General features: G+C 51.0%; 2 protein-coding genes, 1 long non-coding RNA gene and 4 other non-coding genes across 8 annotated transcripts in view; 6 read left to right on the forward strand and 1 right to left on the reverse strand.

Annotated features, from left to right (window-relative positions):
- TAF12 (TATA-box binding protein associated factor 12) overlaps positions 1-2,856 on the forward strand; it is a 37,411-nt gene extending 34,555 nt beyond the window's left edge. The window contains exons 5-6 of the mRNA XM_046015657.1: positions 688-776; positions 2,381-2,856. Coding sequence (XP_045871613.1) covers positions 688-776; positions 2,381-2,416 — 125 coding nt within the window. The 3' untranslated portion in view covers positions 2,417-2,856. The remainder of the gene's footprint in view (positions 1-687; positions 777-2,380) is intronic.
- A 6,833-nt stretch (positions 2,857-9,689) lies between these two features.
- On the reverse strand, positions 9,690-11,997 carry RAB42 (RAB42, member RAS oncogene family). 2 transcript variants are annotated; one of them, XM_046018712.1, is made up of 3 exons: positions 11,717-11,997; positions 10,779-11,185; positions 9,690-9,723 (listed from the first exon to the last, which is right to left on the reverse strand). In XM_046018712.1, exons 1-3 carry the CDS (start codon positions 11,953-11,955, stop codon positions 9,698-9,700), a joined length of 672 nt encoding a protein of 223 aa, XP_045874668.1. In that variant the 5' UTR covers positions 11,956-11,997; the 3' UTR covers positions 9,690-9,697. The 2 variants fall into 2 exon arrangements, with proteins under 2 accessions (XP_045874668.1, XP_045874678.1); XM_046018722.1 differs by lacking the exon at positions 9,690-9,723 and having other exon boundaries at positions 9,999-11,185.
- Positions 11,998-20,246: 8,249 nt separating this feature from the next.
- On the forward strand, positions 20,247-23,538 carry LOC123939692. Its single transcript, XR_006817956.1, has 5 exons — positions 20,247-20,530; positions 21,980-22,078; positions 22,345-22,422; positions 22,776-22,823; positions 23,425-23,538. It is a non-coding gene; the product is annotated as an uncharacterized LOC123939692 (long non-coding RNA).
- Positions 21,287-21,421, forward strand: LOC123928736. Its single transcript, XR_006815794.1, has one exon. It is a non-coding gene; the product is annotated as a small nucleolar RNA SNORA16B/SNORA16A family (small nucleolar RNA).
- LOC123928794 lies at positions 22,111-22,241 on the forward strand. The gene has a single exon (XR_006815814.1). It is a non-coding gene; the product is annotated as a small nucleolar RNA SNORA44 (small nucleolar RNA).
- Positions 22,450-22,582, forward strand: LOC123928805. Its single transcript, XR_006815817.1, has one exon. It is a non-coding gene; the product is annotated as a small nucleolar RNA SNORA61 (small nucleolar RNA).
- On the forward strand, positions 23,281-23,354 carry LOC123928865. Its single transcript, XR_006815836.1, has one exon. It is a non-coding gene; the product is annotated as a small nucleolar RNA SNORD99 (small nucleolar RNA).
- Positions 23,539-23,749: the final 211 nt, after the last annotated feature.

Here is a 23,749-nt window from a genome sequence, read left to right on the forward strand (position 1 = left end):
TTTAAAAAAAAAAAAAAAAAAGACAACTGAAGGGGCACCTGGCTGGCTCAGACGGTGGAGTGTGTGACTCGATCTTGGCATCATGAGTTTGAGCCCCACGTTGGACATGGAACCTGCTTTAAAAAAAAAAAAAAAGTCGGGGCGCCTGGGTAGCTCAGTGGGTTAAGCCTCTGCCTTCGGCTCAGGTCATGATCACAGGGTTCTGGGATCGAGCCCCGCATCTGGCTCTCTGCTCAGCAGGGAGCCTGCTTCCTCCTCTCTCTCTGCCTACTTGTGATCTCTGTCAAATAAATAAATAATAAAAATCTTTAAAAAAAAAAAAAGTCAACTGAAGAAACAGGCGTTTCCTCTTCTGTGGAGCTGCATGGAAATCTGAGGGCTCAGCACTCACAGCCTGGACTCAGTTACTCCTTTGTCTTTGCACAGAGGTCGATTGGTGTCATTTAAAGCCTTGGAGGCAACTGGAAAGTTCCTGGAAGTTCCAAAAGTCACTGGAAGTTCCAGTGTCTTGGAAGCACCACATGGGATTCCCCCATATGTATTCCATAGAACCCGTCTGCAGGGTGCTGTTCATTACTACGGTTGATCGCTCAGATGAGTCCTCCTTGACCTTTGTCTAAGGGTCACACTGCACCCCGATGCTGCCTTTCCTGTCCCCTTATCTCTGTGCTGGCCTCTTCCTTGCAGAACGCCAGTGGAACATGTGGATCCCAGGATTTGGCTCTGAAGAAATCCGACCCTACAAAAAGGCTTGCACCACAGAGGCCCACAAACAGGTGAGGAGGCGTCTGAACCCCAAGGCAGCCACGGCCCATCCCTTGAACTGTGTCTCTGAGGGAGTGCACATGGTTACGGTCCCTGCACTTGTCACTTCCTCCACACAGGAGGCTCTGCTCCCTGGACCAAAGATCAGAGAGGGCAGGAGGCAGCAGGGCTCCACGGGAGAACAGTCATTTACTTCTGTGGTTCTCTGCTGTTCCCACATGGGGTCTCAGCTTTTTCTCTTGACCCTGATGGGTGTCACTTAAAGCTGTTCATGGTAGCTTCTTCTAATATGAGTAGAACTCACCCCCTCCACTTCTCCCTGATGAAATCTCTGTGTTGTGGCTGATTGAAAGAGAGATAGGCCATACTTGTGCTGGAAGGTAGCACCCAGGCTGCTGTGCCAGGCCTTCTGGCCTCTGTCCCAGCTTGCCCTTAGTTCTCAGTCCCTGTGACTGCAGACCTGAGGGGTCAGTACGAGAACCTAACTCCGCTTCGACTGTGCAACAAGTTGGCCCTGTCATCGGTCTAATGCAATGATGGCTTCCTTTTGACAAAGTCTTAATTTAACTGGTGGCTCCGATTTGAAAAGTGAGCTTTTTTCAAGCTTGATGGGCACATTGTGTGGTTCTGGCTGAGTGTCCCTTGCTTGTCCATAGCCTGGGATCTCTAGAGTGTATGTGTTTACAGACCTCACAAAGGAAGCCCTTACAGGGAAGCCACCAGTAGTTTGAATCAAAGGACCATAGTATTCTTCAGAAGGGAGTCCCTCCAGACTGGTCATTTTGGCTCGTTTCCTAATTAATCCACTTTCAGCTTTATCTATCTATCTCTCAGCAAGTATCATAGTATTAGGACAATCTCTTGGTCAAAAGAGTAAGCAGAGGGGCGCCTGGGTGGCTCAGTGGGTTAAGCCTCTGCCTTCAGCTCAGGGCATCAAAACTGGGATCAAACTCTGCATGGGGCTCCCTGCTCAGCAGGGAACCTCCTTCCCCCCGACCCTCTGCGTGCCTCTCTGCCTACTTGTGATCTGTGTCTGTCAAATAAATAAAATCTTAAAAAAAAAAAAAAAAAAAGTAAGCAAAGCAGATCAGTAATTCGGCCAGTGGGTGGTAATAGTAAAATTTGAAACCCATGACCTGAATGTTCCCCTGATGGGTTGTCGTGTAAACTGTTAGTGTCCGTTCGCGTCATTGTAGGTCGTCTTGTGTGAAATGTCAGCTCCCTTTTATGTGTGGCCACAGGCTTGACACAGTCCCCTTCCCTGTTTTCTTCATCCTCACATTAGGCTGGGGGAGTCTGGAAAACACAGGCTTTGATGGCTTGTCCTCTAAGTCCCCAAAAGGCAAGAACTGTCATCTTCTGTTTTTCACTTTTTTGCCATTCTGCTGACCTACAGCAGTTTGGGTCTTTTGGTCAATGAAATGGGTCCACTAGGTTATCTAAACATCACCTGGGGCCCTGAAGACTGCTGTCAGGCTCAAAGGAGTCTGCTGAGCTGCCCTGTGCGGGTAGGTTCCCAGGGCTCCAGCCTGTGGTATAGTCTGTGCCCCACGTGGGTGACAGGGAAAGTTCCTGACTCTAAGCTGTGTAATTGGTTATTTCACTCTTCTTTCAGAGAATGGCATTGATCCGGAAAACAACCAAGAAATAACACATGGGAAGGTCAGGGAATGGACAACAATGTATTTGGAGATACTTGAGCTGAGACCTCAGCCATCTCATCTTTGGATTTTTTTTTTAATGCTTTACAGAGAAGCATATATTTTTTATTAACAGTGCAGCAATATCTATAATGACTGAGAGGATCTGCCAAAAGAATAAAGCCTCCTCCCCCAACTTCCGGTCCCTTTTCCCTGCCGTCTCAAAGAGGAACGATGTATCTTCCAGAGAAGATTTTATTTGTGGTTTATTATATAAGTGATTGAATATGGGACAAAGCATTATGGTCTTGTTTGGTGAGACAGTATTAGCAGGATTTGTAGAGGTTTGTGTTTCCTTCTCCCTTCCCCCTCTCCCTGTACTTTGTAATGTCAGTGTTTATATGAATATGACTTTCATTTGCTTTTCCAGAATAAAGAAGTTATTAATCGAGAGACGCAGGGTACATGGCTTACAGCCTTTGAAAGGCCAGAGGCAGTTAAAAGGACAAGCAAGGCTGGATGTCGGTCTCTGTCAGCAGGTGGCAGCACCATTAGCCATTTCTTTCTTTCTTTTTTTTTTTTTCAAAGATTTTGTTTATTTGACAGAGAGAGATCACAAGTAGGCAGAGAGGCAGGCAGAGAGAGAGAGAGAGAGGGAAGCAGGCTCCCTGCTGAGCAGAGAGCCCGATGCGGGGCTCGATCCCAGGATGCTGAGATCATGACCTGAGCCAAAGGCAGCAGCTTAACCCACTGAGCCACCCAGGTGCCCCACATTAGCCATTTCTTTACGGAGGAAAAAAACCCAGGAATTTTTCTATTATTTTACTCCAAGGAAGGCCATACCATCAGTAGAAGTTTGAGTCCAGTTTCTCTGCCCTAACAATGGGGCAGAGTGACCGTCTCTCGTGAACCCCAAACTGAAGAGGCATCTGGTTTTGGCAAAGCCTTTTCTGACCAACCCTTCTGAAACTCCTGGAGTTCATCCTTGGCCCTAAGAAAGGTGGCAGTAACCTGGGGAAAGGCCCATCTGTGCAGGTGCCTTGTCTTGTTCTTAGTTGTTGATATCCCTGATCCCAGTATCTGCACCATCATGCAGAGAAACGAGGCCCCTAAGACCTCAGGGTCATGACCTTCAGTGGCACCTAGCATTGTCCCGTCCTGAGCCCAGCATAGCCCTTGTGGGTTGTGAGAGTTCCTTGGTCTTCAGAGGGCATGGCTGTTCATCCAGAGGTCACTGGTATGGGCACATCCTCCTTGCCCTGCTTTTACTCCCTCCCACTTGGAATTTGAGCCCAGAACCCCTCTCTTCACGCCTCATAGATCTCTTGAGGCTGTGCTGTTGTTCCTGTTGCTCTTGGCCAAGGTCTCAACACGGTGGGCACCCAGAGAGGCAGCCAGCTTCTCCTCTTCCTCTGGCATCACTGTTGTTCAGACACCAGGTCTCTCTTGTGGCCTACCACCAGGAAGAAGATGTTGAAAGGTTTCACTTTTTCCAGAACCTCCCAGTGCCACTGGGTGACACTCTCAAAGGATGTTCTGTTGGTGATACCAAACAGCAAAAGGCCTTCTGCAGAGTTCCGATAGTAGGAGCGAGTCACTGACCTTGACAGCCAAGAAGGAATCCAGAATTAGTTTTGATTCCTTCACTGAGGACAAAAAGGGACAAAGGAATCCGGGCAGTGTAATGGAAGGAGCTGGGGGAGAGTCCAAAGTTCTCAATTCTTGATCCACTGTGTGACAGGTAAGTGGCTTCACCTGTCTTGAGTCTTGTCCCACCTGTCTGGGGAGGGGCTGTTCATTCAGCAAGTATTTATGAGCTGGGCCTGGGCCGGGACCTGGGTCGGGCCGGGGGCTACACTGACAGTAAGAACCCAGGGAGCGCTCCTGTGATAAGGTGAGTGAAAAACAGCCTCAGTGCCTGGGGCGGCTGGGTGGCTCAGTCAGTTAAGCCTCTGACTCTTGATTTCACTTCGGATCATGATCTCAGGGTCCTGGGATTGGTCCTATGGGGCTCTGCACTCATTGTGAATTCAGCTTGAGCTTTTCTTTCCCTCTGCCCCTCCCCCCGCTGGCATGTGCTGTCTGTCTGTCTCTCTGTCTCTCTCTCTCTCTCAGAATAAATGGATACATCTTTAAAAAACAGACAAAAACCTGCCTCTGTGCCAAGGGCTGCAAAGGAGAGAGAGGTTCGCAGGGTGGTCTCACCAGCCGAGCTGAGGGACTCGGGGGAAGGGGTGGAGATCTCTGAGGGAGAGAGACCTGCACGGAAGCAGTCCGGGCAGTGCAAGCAGTCCGGGCAGTGCGTCAGGCCAGGTCGTGCAGGGCCTTGCAGGCCCCAGCAATGCAGGCTTTACCCAGAAGGTAACAGGAGCCATTTTAGATTTGCATGGGGGGGAAGGTCACTCTGGCTGCGCAGTGGAGTACACACAGCCAGGAGGGGAAGGGAGAGGACAAGTGTGGAAGCAGAGAGATCCATTAGAAGGCCGCCGCCTGATTGGAGCGGCAGTAAGTGCAGGACGAGGGTAAATCTGCAACAGTTAGAGCAGGTGCTCGCAGGCTTTGGCGACTGTGTGTAGGGGTGCCCGACCGGGGCACCACTTAGTGATCTGAAGGGCTTGTCTGACTTGGTGTGCCCACTCCTGGGGCATCTCGGCCTCACCCTGGGAACGAGGCCCTCTTCCTCCTTGGATGAGTAACGGTGCCCACTTGATTCCCAGAGCCCAGCCTGGTGCAGACGGTTGGGCAACAGGGCCAGCAGATTCTGGATTCGTGTGCCGGGCATTCTCGCAGAGGGCCTCCCGCCGTGCTGCGCTAAGCACCTCCCGTGGGTGAGCGCTTTGTGTTTCCCCAACAAGTCTAAGAAGGCAGAATGTGCAGGGTCTGTGTCCTGCACTTGAATTGTGTCTTACCTAAACCCTGTCCCCAGGAGGAAACGGAGACTTAAACAGTTTAAGAACTCAAGGTCACAGTTTGGGTCAAGTCCATCTGACTCCCGAGTCTGCACTCTTAACTGGCCCTGTCTCCCTAAACCCTAGGGAGACGAGATGGGGTGACCAAGAACAGTATATGCAAAGGCCCAGAGGTGTAAAGAAGTCTGCGGCAGTGTGGCTCAAGCACAAGGTGTAACACTGGGAGAGGATGGCCTGAGGTGAACAGAAAGTGAGCGCAGGAGGAGGATAGATGACAGGCATAGTGGCGACTGGCGAGGCCCAGCACCCAAAAGCCTGTTTGAAAACAGGCTTCAGAGGCTGTTGTTCATGCCCCCATGTGTGTGTGTGTCTGTTGCAGGAGTGGGAGGGTGTAGTGTAGGCAGTCCACCAGGTGGGCCTTGGGCTTCCCATCCTTCGTCAGCCTGACCAATAGCTTTTTTTCCCCTTTTTAAAAAAGATTTAACTATTTGAGATTGAGAGAGAGAGTCGGGGCAAGGGACAGAGGGAGAGGGAGAAAGAAACTCAAGCAGACTCTATGCTGACCGTAGAGCGCAATACAAGGCTCGATCTCACAACGGAGATGGTGACCTGGGCCCAAACCAAGAGTCAGATGCTTAACCAAGGAGTCACCCAGGTGCCGCTGCGTAATACCTGTCTTAATTGTTGGACATTTCAGGGCTAACAGAAAGACTGCATCCGATAAGAGGATCCTGGTGCTAAAAACAGGCATATAAACAAGAAGTTTGAGAACTGCAAGTGCTAGGGACCCTGGAGTTCTGGGTGGAGGACTGGTGTGATTGTATTTACATGTTACAAGCCTTGCATTGGCTGCTGGCCTGGAGAATGGAGTTGGAAACCGGGGAGGGGGTCCAGCCAAGAAGCGGCTGCAGTTCAGACTAAAAGTAAGGGCATATGGCATGCGAGGTTTCCCTGAGAAAGCATTAACCAAAAGATAGAGGTAGAGGGTGGTTGCAACAACACGGTTGAGTTTTGAGGGCACAGAGGGGGCCATCTGGGACCAGAAAGCCATCCTGAAAAGTCCCCTGTGCCTGCATAAGGGGAAGTGGGGAGGAGGAGGCCAGACATGGACTGAAGCCTCACAGTTACCTCTAGTTAGAAAAGAAAAGCTCCCAGTGTCATCCAGTGCAGCCCCATCTCTTATAGGTAAGAACATTAAGGTCTGGAGAGGTTATGACCTGTGGTCCCTGGGCAAGTGGGGGCCGAGACCTGTGCTCTTGGTCCATTGTCCATCCTTCTCGTGGCCTCGAAAAGCTACAGTTTTGGTCGGGGGGTGGGAGGTAGGGGGGAGCTCAAAATGATGTAGACAACAGAGCCTGAAATCTGCAGGTTCCCTGAAGGCTCGGAGAAGGAATTGATTTGGGCCAAGCCTTGAAGGACAGTTTTGACAGAGATGGAGGAAGGACATTCCAGACAGGGGACTGACACATGAAAGACCCAAAGGGAGCTTGTTAGCAGAAGGAACTTAACACTTACTGGGCACTTAACAGCCCAGTTTTAATTTAACAGCCCCATTTAATCCTCTAACAAAACTGGGGGGGGGCGGGTAGGAATCGTTCTCATTTTACCATGAAGACCAAGGCTCAGAGGTAGAGGACGGGGGCTGGGCTCCTACCCAGAAGTCTTCAGTTCCAGACTGTGTGTGGAGGGCAGGATGGGTCTTCCCTCTTAACCCACTAAATTTCAGAGGCTCCCAGAATGGGCAGGGCCTTCAGGAAGGCTCCCGTGGGTGGCAGATTGGCTGTGTGCCTTCATAAGGCGTGGATCCAGGCCTGGAAGCCTGACCTCGTCGAAAGCTGCTATGGCTGGAGGGTTTAGCCAGGGCGCCGCTTGGGAGAGGGAGTCTTGCTTGCTCAGACTAGTCTAGGGATAGACCTGAAGGGACTATTCTGGAACTTCACTCCTAGTATGGAAGCAGAACCCAGTTCACGTCTCCAGAAGTGGGTCATGATCTTTAAGAACTCTGTTAAGAGTCTGGAATCCTCGTGTCTCCCCACAGTGTTTACTTTGGTAGTCTCATCGTGACAGTGATGAATAAAAACTCAGGGGAAAAGGGGGACTTCCATTTTGTGAATTCCTACTGTGTGACCAGCACTGCCCTTGATTTAGGTGGGACCTAATCCTTTCTAAAACCCTGTGAGTTGGGCATTACGATCCTCATTCTCCAGAAGAGTTCACTGAGACTTGCAGAAATGAAGGTAGTTCCCCAGGCTCACACAGTTACACAAGTGGAGCTGGGAGTCAAACCCAGGCTTGAATGCAAAGCCTGCGTAATTTAGGCCGCTGGGATGACACTGTGGTTAAGAAGAAGTGATACTTATCTGAGTGTCGCAAGCCAACCCGGTCACCCAGGGAGAGGGCAGAGGGCTGGGGCCATCCAGTGGAGGGAAACAGCACATGCAAAGCCCAGGGCTGCAGGTGGTTCAGAATTTGTCAGGGCAAAGTAGGGGGAGAGGCAGCACGCATTGGCTCAGGAAGGGCCAGGACTATGGGGAGATGATTTGAATTCTGGGAGGGGAGCAGCCATGTCAAATGTACTTTAAAAACTTCCCTCTGGGGCACTGTGGATGCTGAATCAACAGGGGACACCCTACAGGCTTCCAGAGGGGTGTCGCAATCTCTACTAGGGGCCTGGGGCCTGAACTGTGACAGCAATGACACTCAGTGCAAAGGGCGGGGGGGGGGGGGGTGTTCAGCTGGCAGGTGGGCCTGGCCCACTCCACTGCTCTTCTCTGCTTTTCCTCTAGCCAGTGGGATGGGCAGGCCCACTGCTGCCAGAATCCTTCCCATCAGAGCCTCTTGCAGTCTGCAGAGGGTTTGCCACACTGCAGGGGGTTGTGAGAGTGGGACCAGAGCCTTGAGGCACAAGGTAGGACCTTCTGGGCCTGGCCGGTGCACGAGGCCTGAGCTACGTTAGTTTCCTATCCTGGACTTTAGGTCCCTGTCTGTGAAAAGACAAGCTCAACCCCAACTCACAGGGTTGCTTCAAGGTTAATCAGCCACTGAAAGAGTCCCCGATGCACGTGCTCACATGTGGTAGGAATTCACATAATACCTCATTTAATCCTCACAACAACCCTTTGAGACAGAAACTACTGTTCTCCCCATTTTACGATGGGAAACTGAGGCCAAGGAGTGCTAGAGATGTATGACTGCAGCCTGCTGAACAGTCCTCAAGGGAGGCAGCTGGGGACGGTGGGCAACATCTTCTTGGTGAAGGGCACAGCCTTGGGTGGGCCTGGGCTTCAGCCTGTCCTCCAGTGCTCACCCAGGATTTGGACAGAGGAAAAGGTCAGTTTTTTCTTCGTCTCTTCAGGGATTTGGGGAGGTTTTGACAGCAAAATCCCCACCGTCATCTGCAGGACCAGCTGCTCATTTCCCAGACAAGCTTTGGTTTACCCTGCAGTCCTGTTCAGGGAAGACCTGGCAGATGAGAAACCACAGACCAAGTTGAATGTCACCCCCTGCTGCTTTACTTATTCTAGCTGCTCAGATCTCTGGTAAATTCTTAGAAAGAGCCCAGCCCTTTCCTTGTTCCTTGCCTTGGGGACTTCTCCCTCTGCTCACTGGCTTCAGTTAACCTCCTTGGGCCTTAGTCTGCACATCAGTAAAATGGAACAATAGTATCTGCCTCACAGGGACACTGTGCTGGCCACTGCTTCAGGCCAGACCTTTGCTCTTATCCGGGCCCTTCTCCGCCCTCCCCCAGCTCTCAGCTCAAGGTCATCAGGCCCACCCTTCTCAGCCCTGTCTCCAGGATCTGTGGGCTTTGTAGCACTTACAACTGGAAATCATATAGTTCCATTATTTACTCATTCACTTTCCCACTAGAATGTTAACCCCAGGATGGCTTTCTGTCACGTTCACTGCTGCATCCTCAAAGTCCAGAACAGAGTAGATACTTAATTTTTTTTAACTGAAGGAATGGTAGATTCTCGAAAACAAGTCACGTGCCTCTCCCTCTCCCTCTCCAAGCTTCCCCATCAGTGAAATGAGTGTAACCCGTGCCAACCTTGCAGGACTATAAGGACGAGTGGTGTTTTAAGAGAGGAGGCAGGGCAGTAAGAGACCCACCCTGGCCCAACCCCATGGGGAGGAAGCTAAGAAACCCACCATGACTGGAAACCTCCCAAGAACCCTAAGGAGAAGGGATTATCAGTCACACGACACTGAGAAGGAATCTTGAGACTAAGTCCCCAGGTCACAGAGTGAAGTGGTTGTGCTCTTTGTAGCTATGGAGCTGTCCCTGCCCTTCCCGTCCCACTAGCACAACAGCCCCCCTCTACACCTGCTGAGATTCTTGCCAACATAAACACCATCTCCAGGAAGCCTTCCCTGATTGCCCTAGGACATTCTCTGCGCAGCTGTTCCTGTTCCCCAGGAGGTAATTTCTGAGATTAGGATTAGTGAGCAGACAGTGATCAGAGGATTCTTGAGATCAATACCTGCTTGGGGGAGGAAGGGAGGGACATGGGACTGAGTGGAGGGAGAATTTAGCTATGATGTTGTAAGAACAATGGCCTCAGTCAGCCCCATGAAGAGTGATGAAGCTGGATCTGACGTCAGAGCTGGGGCAAGGGAGCCAGGCCTTTAAACACTCCCCAACCCCAACAGATTCAACAAATCACACTGAATGTGGGCAGCCCTGAGGGGTAGGCAGAGGGTGCTTTGAGCCCACTTTCACTGGCTGCACTTCCAGCAGCTGGAGGAGGGGGGATGTTAGGGGTGAGGGCTCCAGGCTGTTGAGTTCTGCAGCCCTGAAGGGACATCATGGTGGCTAATCACAGTGTCCACTGTGTGCCCAACCTAGGAGCTGCTCACTCTCCTCCATCCCTGCCTCCCAGATCCAGAGCCCAGCCTTGAAGTAGGGACACTGGGCAGCAACTCTGAGTTTCAGGGCACACATTTAAGACTCATCCAAGTCTGAGGACTGAAGGAGGCTCCCAAGTAGGCTTGCCCTGAAATTCTCCACCTGTCCTCACTTGTGCAGCAGCGTCTAGACTCGGTGCCTCTCAGCGTCCAGGCTCGGGAGTGTTGCCAGAAATGACACAGGGGAAAGAGTGTTGAGGACAGTTCTTGTCATTGGCTGGCTCTGGCTGAGCATGTCCCCCCAGCCACTTCTCATTCATGCCCACCCCCCACACCCGCGTGGCATGGGTCTTCTATGAGCCCCACTGACAACGGAGGAAACAGGCTGACGGACACGAAGCTGCACACCTGGCTTCTCAGAGCTTTCTGGCAGAAAGGGGCTGAGGTCTGAAACCCCAAAATCCAGGAGGTGTGACTGCTAGGATGTTTATATTAACCCTTTAAATACATCCTGCCCTTTGCTCTCCAGAAAAGATATGACACCCCATCCCAGCAGCACTTCTGAGGTTGGCACTGCTTTAATTCTTTCCCTCCCAGAGTCAACACTGGCATGGACCTGCGGGCTGCTTCCTGGGGGAGGTGCTGGGGACTCGGGTCTCGTGGATAAGCCGGACACCCCCCCAGGCCTCCTCCAGCTTGATGTCCCCCTGCTCCAGGGCCTGCTGGATGGTGTCAGCAAGGGTGCTGAAGGCCAGGTCCACATTGTAGTTATCCTTGGCAGAGGTCTCCATGAAGGCCATGCCCAGGGAGGCAGCCAGGTCCTCCGCCTCCTGGGCCGAGACACAGCGGGTGCTCTGCAGGTCACTCTTGTGGCCAACCAGTAAGAAGATCACCTTGTCCGGGCCCTGAGTGGCCACGACCTCCTGGTGCCAGTTGCAGATATGTTCAAAGGACTTCCTGTTTGTCACATCAAAGACCAGGAGGACACCCACCACATTCCGGTAGAAGGACCTGGTGATGCACCTGAGGGAGGGGTAGTGAGCTGGGAGAGGTCTATGCCTGCAAGCCCGCCACACACACACACACACACCCCGCCCCCAGGCACAAGCCCCACAGCGCATTTCACACTGCCCAGTGTTTCTCTGCTCCCGGCGTCTCCGGCGTCTGCCTCTCCCCCAACAGAGTGGCTGCACCTCAGCTAGGGAGCAAGTTCCAGTCACATCCTCTCTGGACCATTCCTCCATTCCGGGAGGAAACGGGGTGTTCCCTGATGGCAGATTTTTGCTTCCCGTTCTCTGCCTGGCAGACTCCTACGCTCCTTCCAGACCGCCCCAATCCTCTCTTTCTTTCCCATCTCCCTGGCACCTCCCGCTCCCTCAGCAGCCGGGCCCCCCACCCCTCCGGGACTCGGGCTTCTGGTTCAGGGGGCTTGGCCCACCCGGCTGCATCTGTGGGACGAAAGACTCCGCGTGGAGGGCCAGAGACCCTGGGTCACTGAGGCCGAGCCCTCGGGGGGTACCGCCCGCCAGCTCCCTCAGCCCGCCCGGCCCGCACCTGAAGCGCTCGTGGCCCGCCGTGTCCCAGAGCTGCAGCTTGATGCGCGGCCCGGCTCGCAGCTGCAGCTTGCGGCTGTAGAACTCGACGCCCACCGTGGGCTCCCCCTCGGGCTCGGGCTCGGGCTCCGGCGCCCCGGGCGCGCCCGCCACATAGCGCCGCAGCAGCGATGTCTTGCCCACGGCCGCGTCCCCCAGCAGCGCGATCCGGAACTGGTAACGGCAGCCCCCCGCCTCCATGGCCCCAGTGTCCCGGTCCAGCCGCCGGCCGCAGCCGCCCCACCTCCCGAGGCCAGCCGCCCGTCCCGCCCCGTCCCGTCCCGTCCCATCCCGTCCGGTCCCATCCCGTCCTGTCCCACCCGGTCCCTCCGGCTGGCCCCGCCCCTCGACCCGGGGAGCAAGACACCTGGGCACGTGCTCTCCTCCCTAGGGGCCCCAGCTTCGTCTTCTAATAACCCCTACTTCTCGGGGTGGCAGATTAAAGAAGGCAGTGTGGGGAGAAGGACGAGTGAGGGATGAGAACCCAACACGCACTGGTCCAAGATGAACCGCCCACCTCATTCCGCCGGCCGGCTTCTCTCTCCAGCCCACTCTCCCGGCAGTGCGCAGGTTGGGCCCCTGATGCTGGAGCTGGAGACACCACTGTAGAAAGCTGATGGTTTATAGGTGCCCGTTCCCTACGGCCCCACCCAGGTGCTGCTTTCCCGGAGCTCCAGGAGTCCCTGCCTAGGGCCTCTCAGGGCCTCCCGTTCAATGGTCAGGTTCAAGGTTTAACAGCATCCCCCTCCCCGCCCCCACCCCCCCCCCACCCCCGCCGCCTGCAGCCTCAGCACCTGCCTGGGCGGGGCCTCAGGGCCCAGAGAGGGACGCCAGCAAGGGTGGTAGGAGGCCGGACAGAAGTAGATAAATGTGATTCCAGAGCGAGTGCAGTTGGCCTGTGGCCTGGACAACTAACTTACTTACTTAACTTACTTTAAATTTATTTGATAGAGAGAGAGCTCACAAGCAGGCACAGCAACAGGTAGGGAGAGAGGAGGAAGCAGGCTCCCTGCTGAGCAGAGATCCCAATGCGGGCTCCATACAAGGACCCTGAGAACATGACCTGAGCCTAAGGCAGTGGCTTAACCCACTGAGCCACGCAGGCGCCCTGGACAGCTAACACTTACGAGGCCGATGATCAGCTCTTCACACTGTGCGGGCACAGCTTTGAGAGGGCCGTAGCGCGCTTATTTTAGAGCCCAGGAGACTGAGGCTTGTCTCAGGTCATAGAGCAGAGCTGAGACTCCCATCTGAGTTTGTCTCACTCTTCATTACCACCCCCCCCCCCCATGCCACAAAGGGGGATGGCAAATCAAGTACCAAAAAGACCAGGACACAGTGGTCAGGTCCCTGTGGGTTGGTGGAAGGGTAAGGCCGGAACATCTGCTTCCAAGAGCCAGTCTACCCTCTCCAGTCAGGTCTTCTGGAAATCCAAGTTAACAAGGCTCGGCTTCTGGCTGGTGCCAAACAGCTCCATCTGTTGGTTTAATCTCACTGCCCCACGGTGGGTGGATTTTACCAATTTAACTTGTTTCGCAAATTGGTGGTGAGGCGAAATCCTCGCTGTTAGAATCAAATCATCATATATTTCCTTCTCACACAACCTTGTAAGATGTTGTTATTCTGCACATTTTTTACAGGTGAGGAAACTCAGGCTCAGAGATAAAGAATCTGAGATTACTCAACAAGGAAGACAGACTAGCTGCCGAGTTTACCCAAGGCCAGAACCTTACTTGTTATTTCTGTGTCTGACAGGACAAGTGGAGGATCTGAGGAGGCCCAGGTTTTTTCACACTTTTTTTTAAGTGGATATATGTATGTATATAAGTAAGTATGTAAGTAAGTAATTTCTATACCCAAAGTGGGGCTTGAACTCATGACCCCGAGCTCAAGAGTCATCTGGTCTACCAACTGAGCTAGCCAGGGGCCCCTCTTCTTGCTAACTCCTAACACATCAATAAGAAGCCATTTAAAATAATAATAATAATAAATTAAAAATAAATAAATAAATAAATAATTTTTTAAAAAAAGAAGCCATTTTAAGGGCCTGGGTGGCTCAGTGGGTTGGGGCCTCTGCCTTCGGCTCAGGTCATGGTCCTGGGATCGAGCCCCATGTCTGGCTCTCTGCTTGGCAGGGAGCCAGCTTCCCCCCCCCCCCCCTCTCTGCCTGCTTCTCTGCCTACTTTTGATTTCTCTTTCTGTCAAATAAATAAAATCTTTTTAAAAAGCCATTTTAACCGGTCCCCATGTAATATCAGTCATTGGTCACCTGTATGGTAGAGCCTGAAGGGGCCTATGTCTCTGCTCGTCCCCTACCCCCAGGAATAGGAAAGAGAGAGGAGCCTCAGGAAGGGTGTGTGTTCAGAGAGGAACCCTTCCTGCCAACTTTGCCCAAATTAAGAGTCTGCCCCACTCCCACCCTCCCCACTGATTCCTCAATTGAATTGTTCTCTCCACTTCACTCTGTGGAGCTGGAAAAATATTCCTGTGTGTGTATCAGGTCCCTATGGATGCCTCTAGCCCCTTCTTTACCCACGCCCGGTAGTCTGAGCTCCAGCCATGCTCCACAGTTTTCCTCTTCTCAAGCCTCGGCCAGGAACACTCCCCCTCTCCTCTTCAAAGGGCTGACTCCTACTACAGGCCTTAGGTTAGATCCCTGTGCACAGGAAGTCTCTCACTAGCCTCTGAGGTCACATGCCCTTTTGGTCACTGTGAAAGCTTCTCCCTCCTAGGTCACTTGAGGGCAGTGATCAATGGTGGTATGCCCAGTGCTTGGCACAAAACAGGAACCAAGTAAATATTTATGGTTGAAGGAGTGAATGAAAGTGGATACGTGCTATTAATTCATTAATTCAGCCAGTCAAATCCCACAAGAGGGCCGGACTCTGAACTCGAGGAGCTATAGGCTCAGAGAAGACAGTGTGTGGGAGGTGGTTCTGAAGCCGGGTCTCCCAGGACGAGGAGGAGCTGGGGAGTTCAAGGAGGAATGGCACTCCACGCACGAGCCGCTGGACAAAGGCAGAGAGGCATGAAACTGTTTGAAAGGCAGTTTGAACCCAGCATTCCCAGAAGCCTTTGTAGTCAGCACCCGTGGCCAGTGCACTGTCAGCACTGGGCTCTTCGAACTTCCTCTCCTGGAGGCTCCTGCCCTGGGCTAGGGTCATGCGCCTGCCCTCTGCAGCCAGCCCCAGCATCCAGATGTCAGCTGACCTTGCCAGAGACTGGCTGTGTGACTCGGGTTGGGTAAGAGACTCTCCCTCCCCACCCTGCTTCCCCTTCCGCTTCCCCACCCTGGTTTCCCTCCGGCAAATCATGGTGCCCACCTCGAAAGAGAATCCGGAGGAGCTGTGCATTGTGCGGCTGTCCGACACAGCAGGCAAGTTGTGCGCATTTGCATGAGAGAAATTGAGGTTTTAGTTCCAACCCCCACTTACTAGCTATGCAGCCTTGGCCACGTTTGATTCATTCATTAATTCATTTACTTCATAATTGTTTCAATAAGTGCTACCTCACACACCAGGCACTTACTTACACAGCAGTGAAAATAAAAAGACACACTTCCTGGTCGTGCTAGTTCACACTGTAATGGGGAAGACAGAAAAAAAAATCCACATATAATGTGATGTCAAGAAGCAATAAGTGCTGGGGTGCCTGGGTGGCTCAGTGGGTTAAAGCCTCTGCCTTCGGCTCGGGTCATGATCCCAGGGTCCTGGGATCGAGCCCCGTATCAGGCTCTCTGCTCAGTGGGGAGCCTGCTTCCTCCATTCTCTCTCTGCCTGCCTCTCTGCCTACTTGTGATCTCTGTCTGTCAAATAAATAAATGAAATCTTAAAAAAAAAGTAATAAGTGCTATAAATAATAATCAAACAGGACAACGGCTTGAAGGGTGACAGGGTGCTACATCAAAATAGGGTTTTCTGAGATGACATTGGAACAGAAAACCAGGGGAAGTGAGGGAGTGAGTAGTGTGGGTGTCTGCGATATCAAGAGAGAATATTCCAGTTAGAACAGCATGAGCAAAGGCCCTGAGGTAGGATCAGGCAAGGGATGCTCCAGCAGAGCAGAGAGGGTCAGGGAGCATAATGAATGAGGAAGCAAGTGGTGGGTAATGAGGGCAGAGAGGAGGAGGAGCCAAATCGTATGTGGCTTCAGAAGCCATCGTGGGAGTTCAGCATTTATTCCAAATGGCTTGTAAAGTCAGTGGAGAGTTTGGAGCAGGTGAATAATATAAATTTTTTCTTGGTTATGTTTATTTTTACATCTTTTTAAAAAAAATTTTTTTAAAGATTTTATTTGACAGAGACACAGTGAGAGAGGGAACACAAGCAGAGGAGCAGCAGAGGGAGAGGGAGAAGCAGGCCTCCCACCCAGCAGGGAGCTGGATGTGGGGCTCGATCCCAGGACCCTGGAATCATGACCTGAGCCAAAAGCAGAGGCCCAGCGACTGAGCCACCCAGGCGCCCTTTTACATCTGTTTTTTTTTTTTTTAAGATTTTATTTATTTGACAGAGATCACAAGCAAGCAGAGAAGCAGGAAGTGTGTCGGGGGGCGGGGGGAGAGCAGGCTCCCTGCTGAGCAGAGAGCCCGATGTGGGGCTTGATCCCAGGACCCTGAGATCACGACCTGAGCTGAAGGCAAACACCCAACTGACTGAGCCACCCAGGCGCCCAGTGTAATGACTTTTGATATAAGTGTACGTCCATGAAACCAACACCACAATGTAAATAATGAGTATATATCACACCAAAGTTTCCCCTTGTCCTTTATTTTGTTCATTGATTGTAGGCTCCATGCCCAGTATGGAGCCCAAAGTGGGGTTTGAACTTATAATCCTGAGATCAAGACCTGAGCTGAGATCAAGGATCAGATGCTTAACCAACTGAGGTACCCCTCTCCTGTCCTTTTTTTTTTAAATATTTTATTGATTTATTTAACAGAGAGAGACAGAGAGATCACAAGTAGGCAGAGAGGCAGGAAGAGACAGGGAAGGGGGGGAAGCAGGCTCCCCGCTGAGCAGAGAGCCCGATGTGGGGCTTGATCCCAGGACCCTGAGATCATGACCTGAGCTGAAGGCAGAGATTCAACCCACTGAGCCATCCAGGTGCCCCCTCCATGTCCTTTTTATTTTTTATTTTTCCCCATGTCTTTTTTATATTCTCTCCTGACCCTCCTGAGAGTTTTTAATTTTGATGAAATGTAACTTATTAATTCAATATTGTACTGGAGGTCCTAGCTAATGCTATATGACAAGAAAAAGAAATAAAAGGCATCCAGATTGGAAAAGGAGAAGTAAATCTGTCTTTATTCACAGACACGTGAAAAATCTTAAGAAACTTACAAAGGAGCTACTAAAACTAATACATGAGTTTAGGAAGGTTGAAGGATACAAGTTAATATGCAAAAATTAATTCTATATACACTAGCAATGACCATTTAAAATTTGAACTTGAGGGGCGCCTGGGTGGCTCAGTCATTAGACATCTGCCTTCGGCTCAGGTCATGATCCCAGGGTTCTAAGATAGAGCCCCACATTGGGCTCTCTGCTCAGCGGGGAGCCTGCTTCTCCCTCTCCCACTCCCTCTCCCACTTCCCCTGTTTGTGCTCTCTTGAAAATTATAAAAGTGTTGGGGCCCCTGGGTGGCTCAGTGGGTTAAGCCTCTGCCTTCAGCTCAGGTCATGATCCCAGGACCCAGGGTCCTGGGATCGAGCCCCACATCGGGCTCTCTGCTCAACAGGGATCCTGCTTCCTCCTCTTTCTCTGCCTGCTGCTCTGCCTATTTGTGATCTCTCTCTATCAAATAAATAAATAAAATCTTTAAAAAAAAGAGAAAATTATAAAAGTGTTGAGAGAAATTAAAGATGACTTAACTGAGATATACCATCCTCAAGGATGAGAGGACTCAATATTGCTAAGATGTCAGTTCTCCCAAAATTAGTCCTCAGATTTAATGCAATACCAAATCCCAGTAGGCTTAAAAAAATTAGCTGATATTAAAATTTATATGGAAATGCAAAAGACTGAATAGCTGAAACAATTTTGAGAAAGAGCAAGTTTGGATGACTTATACCACCCTATTTCAGAACTTATTAAAAATCTATATTGGGGCACGTGAGTGGCTCAGTAGGTTAGGTGTCTGCTTTGGCTCCAGTCAGGATCCCAGGGTCCTGGCATCCAGCCCTGCATCAGGCTCCCTGTTCAGCAGGGAGCCTGCTTTTTCCTCTGCCTGCTGCTCCTCCTTCTTGTCCTAGCAAATAAATAAGTAAAATAAAAAATCTTTAAAAAAAAAAAGCTACAGTAATCAAAACAGTGTAGTATTGAGTACAGAAACAGACCTACACATACAGTCAATTGATTTCAAAAAAATTTTTTAAAGATCTTATTTATTTATTTGACAGACAGAGATCACGAGTAGGCAGAAAGGCAGGCAGAGAGAAAGAGGAAGGGAGAGGAAGGGAAGCAGGCTCCCCGCTGAGCAGAGAGCCATGTAGGGCTGGATCCCAGGACCCTGGGATCATAACCCAAGCCGAAGGCAGAGGCTTTAACCCACTGAGCCACCCAGGTGCCCCAGTCAATAGATTTCTACAAAGGTGCCAAAGCAATTAGATGGATAATCTTTTTCAACAAATGAAGATGGAACAATTTGAAAGCCATATGCAATAAATAAACTTTGACTCTTACACCGTGCACAAAAATTAACTAAAAATGAATCCTAGATCTAAATGTAAGAGCTAAAACTATTAAGCTCCTAGAAGAAAACATAGGAGAAAATCTTAATGCGTTTGAGCTAGGCCAAAAATTTTAAATTAGGACACAAAAAGCACAAAGCATAAATAAATAGGCATATTGGACTTCGTCAAAATTAAAAACTTTTGCGCTTTGAACATCGTGATTGGTGTGTTGAGAGCAGACTATAGGGAAGAATGGCTAAATGAGGGAGACTAATTAGGAGGCTACTGTGATTGCAGGTCAGCAATGAGAGCGTTCGTCTGCGGAGGCAGTAACAAAAGGTGTTAACTAACCATCTTTTTTTTTTTTTAAGATTTTATTTATTTGACACAGACAGAGAGATCACAAGTAGGCAGAGAGGCAGGCAGAGAGAGAGGACGAAGCAGGCTCCCTGCTGAGCAGAGAGCCTGATGTGGGGCTCGAACCCAGGACCCTGAGATCATGACCTGAGCCAAAGGCAGAAGCTTAACCCACTGAGCCACCCAGGCACCCCGTTAACTAACCATCTTAAAGGTGGAGAACACAGGATTTGCTGATGGATCGGAAGTGGGATGTTAGAGGCAGAAGAATCCAGGGTTCCTCCAAGGATGTACTGAGATTGGGAAGAGCAGGTGTGGAGGAGGAAAGGCTGTGTTCTGAGAAGCCTATTTATTGACCAAGTGTAGGTGTCTCAGAAGCTGTCGCGTGTAAGGTCTGGAGCTCAGGAGAAAAGTGAGGCTGGAGAAATATTTGGGAGTCATCTGAAAGTTTTTTTCTCAGAGTCTGTCTTCTCCATAAAATAGGAGTTAATAGTAGTACCTACTTTTTATTTTATCTTATGTTTAGATTTTATTTGACAGAGGAGAGCACACGCAGAGAGAGCTGCATGCAGAGGGAGAGGGAAAGGGAGAAGCAGGCTCCTCACCGAGAAGGGAGCCTGACTGGGGTGGGGGGCAGCTCCATTCCAGGAGTCCAAGGCACACGCTTAACCAACTGCGCCACCCAGCATCCCCCAGTACCAACTTTTTAAAGTGTATATTAAGGATAAAACCGAATAGCTGTTTAATTCTTGACTACTTGTGTTTACACTGACGATTACTCGTTCCACTCCGCACGTGGCACAGTGACTCTCGGAGTGTGGTCTCTGCGGTAGACTTGTGGATTCCAGTCCTCACCTTGTTAGTTACCTGGGTAATGCGTCCCTCAGTTTTCTTACCTGTAAAGAGCATAACTATAATAGTTATTGGCAGGGTTACTATGAAAACTGGATGAGATAACTGAGCATCATTTACTTAGTCACCGCTCAGTAATTTATCTGTTAGCGGAAGAGGGAAGTCTTGAACAAATAATGCGTTCATCTTCCGACTACTCGGTCGCCTCTTCCTTCCTAAGAAGCCCTCCCCGAAGGGCCCCTCTCCTGCGGGAGCTCGCCGAGCGCGTCTCCAAACCCACCCAGCCCCTGCTGCTCCTCGGCTCACGGCGCTCGGAGCCGAGCACTGGTCGCAGCTCACGGCGTCATTTCCCGACTTTGGAAGTCCGACTGAACTTCAGCGGGCACGGGGGGTCGGCTTCATTTGCGAGCACAGTGCCCGTTACCAGACGTTCACTGAGTGCGGAACACACACGGAAGGATCCGCACCTGCTTAGCTTGGAGCGGGATCCGCCGCCCGGATAGGCAGGGCTGGGGGACTACAACTCCCAGAGGTCTGCGCGGCGCGTTACTCCAATTGTCTGCGCAGCCTCCAGGGGGCGAGACCTATAAAAGCCCCCCTCCTACGGACGGGCTTCCTTTTTCCCAGCCACCGCGGTGCTGGCGTGTCGGGCTGCGCGTGTGTTGTAGTTCACGGCCGTCCTCTCACCTCGCGGTAGCTTTGTCGCCACTAGCCCCTCTCCCGCCAGGCCTGCCTCCTGAGGCTGTGGGATGTTGAGAGTGGCTCGGGGCTGCCGGGCCTCCCGGCCTGCTGGGACCAAGGCCCGAAAGGCCTGGTCGGCTGCATGCGCGGTGAGAGGGGCCAGAGCGGTACCTGCTACCGCCTCGGCCCGCGCATCCCTGCGCTGCAGTGCGACGGGTGAGTAACGCAGCCAGGCGGCCTGGTGCAGGGCAGTGGCTTAATTTCGGAGACGCCGCGCGGTGGTGTCCATCAAATCTGAAACTGAATCCGCCTGTTAAAACTACCTATTGGGTGACCTTGGGGAAGTGAGTTCACCTGTCATCTGGCTGCACAGCACGTTAAGCAATCCATGCAGGTGGTTAAAAGGGTAGGGTTTTCTGGTGTCGCGTCTTGGAGTTCTTTAGATCCTATTTTGAATCTTAGTTCTGTGGCATTCTACGTTGCCTGACGACCTTAGGTAGCTTAATTGGTCTAAAGCTACTGGTAAAACGGATGATAAAACCGTCCTATGAAGACGAAATGAGTTTAAAACTCGGGCATATAGTAAAATGAAGTGGTAATGGGGGCCTGGTAAAAAGATATCTGTTCTCGGCTCCTGGCTGGCTCAGTCGGCCGAGCATGCGCCTCTTGATCTCAGGGCTCAGGGTCTTGAGTTAATCCCCATGTTGGGCACAGGCTCAGTCTATATCAGTTCTCTTTAAGTAAGCGCCATGGCCAGCGTGAGCCCAGTGCGGGGCTCCAGCTGGAACTCAGGACCTGGTCCGAGTCTGGCTTCTGATAACTAGCCGAGCCACCCAGGCACCGGTGGTACCTGTACTCTTATTTGGTCTCCAGTATATTTCAGCCTATGAATTTCAGTTAGGCAAGAGTGCTCGGGCTTTAGGAGAGTCAGCCTGGACAGGATTTGGGGCGGTCCTGGGACCTAAATTGCCCTGTGGCCCTTATCGAAGCTGCAGCTGCTTCCACATAGCTGCTGTGGTCAAAAAGGAGCCCAGAGTGACAGTTTTCCTTGACGGTCGCCGTTCTGTTTGCTGTAACTGATCTGCAACATTTCAGGAAAAGACAGCTCGATTATACCTGCCATTTCTCAGGTAGAGGTGGAGTCCTCTATTACAACTGACAGGTTTCCAGAGGCTAGCAGAAACGTTCTGATAATGGGAACCTTTTTTTTTTTAAGATCTTATTTGTGAGAGCAAGCTACAGCAGGGAGAGGGGCAGAGAGAGAGGCTGGCTCCTTGCTGAGCAGGGAGCCTGATGTGGGACTTAAACCAGGACCTTGGGATCACGACCTGAGCTGAAAGCAGACGCTTAACCCACTGAGCCACCCAGGTGCCCCTGTTCGTGGGGTCTTGCATAGGAGTTTCTAGGGAAAAACTTTAGAGAAGTAAATTTGCTAAGAACAAGAACCAGTTCATGGAGGGGCAGGTGGAGTGGAGTGGACAGGTGTACTGGGCAAATCTAGTGGCAAGTGGCAGATCTCAGCAGTGCTTTGGGTCACTGCACTGAAAAGCTTTAAGGCATCTGTACCCAAAGCCAATCTTTTAACTTTTTAACAACATCTTTTAACTGTGAAGACCAAAGGAAGGGAACAATAAGATCATTCAGGATGATTGTTTCCCATCTCAGCTGTGCCTGACTGAAGATTCCAGGACGACTTAGAAGTGGAGCTTTTTGGTGAGGATTCTGGGGTCGTGACTGACACGGAACACAACCACCTCGGGTCCGGTAGGTTTGCAAACTACCTTGGCGGGGCAGTACAGCATGTTTCCAAGGGCTGTGGCCGGCTGTGGCCATGGGATCTCCAACTGCATGCCAGAGCAACCTGGAGAGACTTTGACAGCACAGGTCAGCACAGTACCTGCAGCTGCCACTCGCCTTTCCTATAACAGCCCGGGGGTTCCTACCCGAGCCCGGGGGTTTTCCATAAACTTCATGTTGATGGGTGTATTGATCGACTTTCTGGTTTGGGGCTTTCACACTTTTTTCTCCAGGTTGCCCCGAAGTCTCCCTGTCAGTGTCGGCTTCTGAAGAGTCTGAGGCTCCCGGGCTGTTGCTGTGCTTTAGACGAGGTACAGTCACATGCTGGATTCAGCCTGACCCTCCGGCTCCCTTTCCCATCGGATCTGAACACTGGTCTTGGTGGTCGTAAAAGGAGGAAAAGGAGCACTGAAGCTGGCCTCGCAGTGCTTATAGTCTGGCATATAGGCTGTGGGCTAGTTTCAAACAGGGTTTGAATTCTCTTTGAACTGGTTTCCTCCTTCCCGCTAAACTGGGATAATCTTCGGCTTAAAGGGAGGATGTATGTGAAGCTCTGGAGAGTTGTAGCGGTGGCTGACTTGGTACTTCTGTAGTTGATAAATACCCATGGTTTTCTTGTCTCCTGAGTCTGGTTTTGTTTTGTTTTTGTTTTTTTTTTTTGAAGATGTGTTACAGTACAGCTGTCCTCATCTGTGATTATGGATCTAGTTGGGTAAGTTGGCTGTCAAACTTCTTCCGTAGCTTCCTTGCAGCTTCACGTAGTGCTTGAGCCTTGTGAACCCCGAGTAGTGTAGTGAATTGATAAGATACAAGGCTGTTCAGGCCTCTGGGAAGTCTTAGCTTTTCCACACATCTTTGACACCTGACCTTCCTCGTATGCCGTATTAGCTGTTAACAGCCAGGAGAGAAAGGTGTACAGTGTGACTTGGGTCTTAGATTTGCCTATCCTGCTGGAGGGCCAAGAGCACACTGAAGGTACCAGATGCCAAAGCCCTGCACGTTGGGCAGCAAGGGCCGATTGCCGTGAATTTATGGTTGTGGTTTGAGCTCCTGCTGATATTTGGGGAAACATCAAGCCATGGGAACTTACTGGCCTTTTCCTAGGAGTGTGGGAGATGGGTTGTGTGGAGACAAGTGTAGTTCATCTAGCTTGGGATGTTGTTAGGCTGACTGGTCCAGGATGAAACCTAATCTGAGTGGACATCTATGGATGATAAATGCGGATATGGGACTGAGACCAGCTCTTCAGAAAAAGCCTGGGTGGCACTGATTAATTAGGAGTATTAACACACTGGCTTATACTTCCTTTTCAGGACAGAAACACTGGGAAGAGGCAAGCTGAAAGATGATTTTGGTGGAAGACCACGAGCTCTGTGTCTTTGTTAATGTTGGCCACGGCATGTGACTAATAAAAGACTTGAAGTAGGTTTTCCTATTCCTCGTGTCATTTGATAAAAATAGGTTGACCTCTCCAGATAATATGACCAATTCTAGAGCTGCCACTATACATAATCTTTCCTCCAAAAAGCCTGAAAATTCAGGCTGAGCCTAACAAGTGTTCCTTTAAATATCTGAAGGTTTCTTGCGACCTAAGACATTTACCTCATTACCCCCATTGTGTGTGGTGACCCCCCTGCC

The sequence above is a fragment of the Meles meles genome, chromosome 1 (genome assembly GCF_922984935.1).
Source record: "Meles meles chromosome 1, mMelMel3.1 paternal haplotype, whole genome shotgun sequence".
Classification (NCBI taxonomy): domain Eukaryota; kingdom Metazoa; phylum Chordata; class Mammalia; order Carnivora; family Mustelidae; genus Meles; species Meles meles.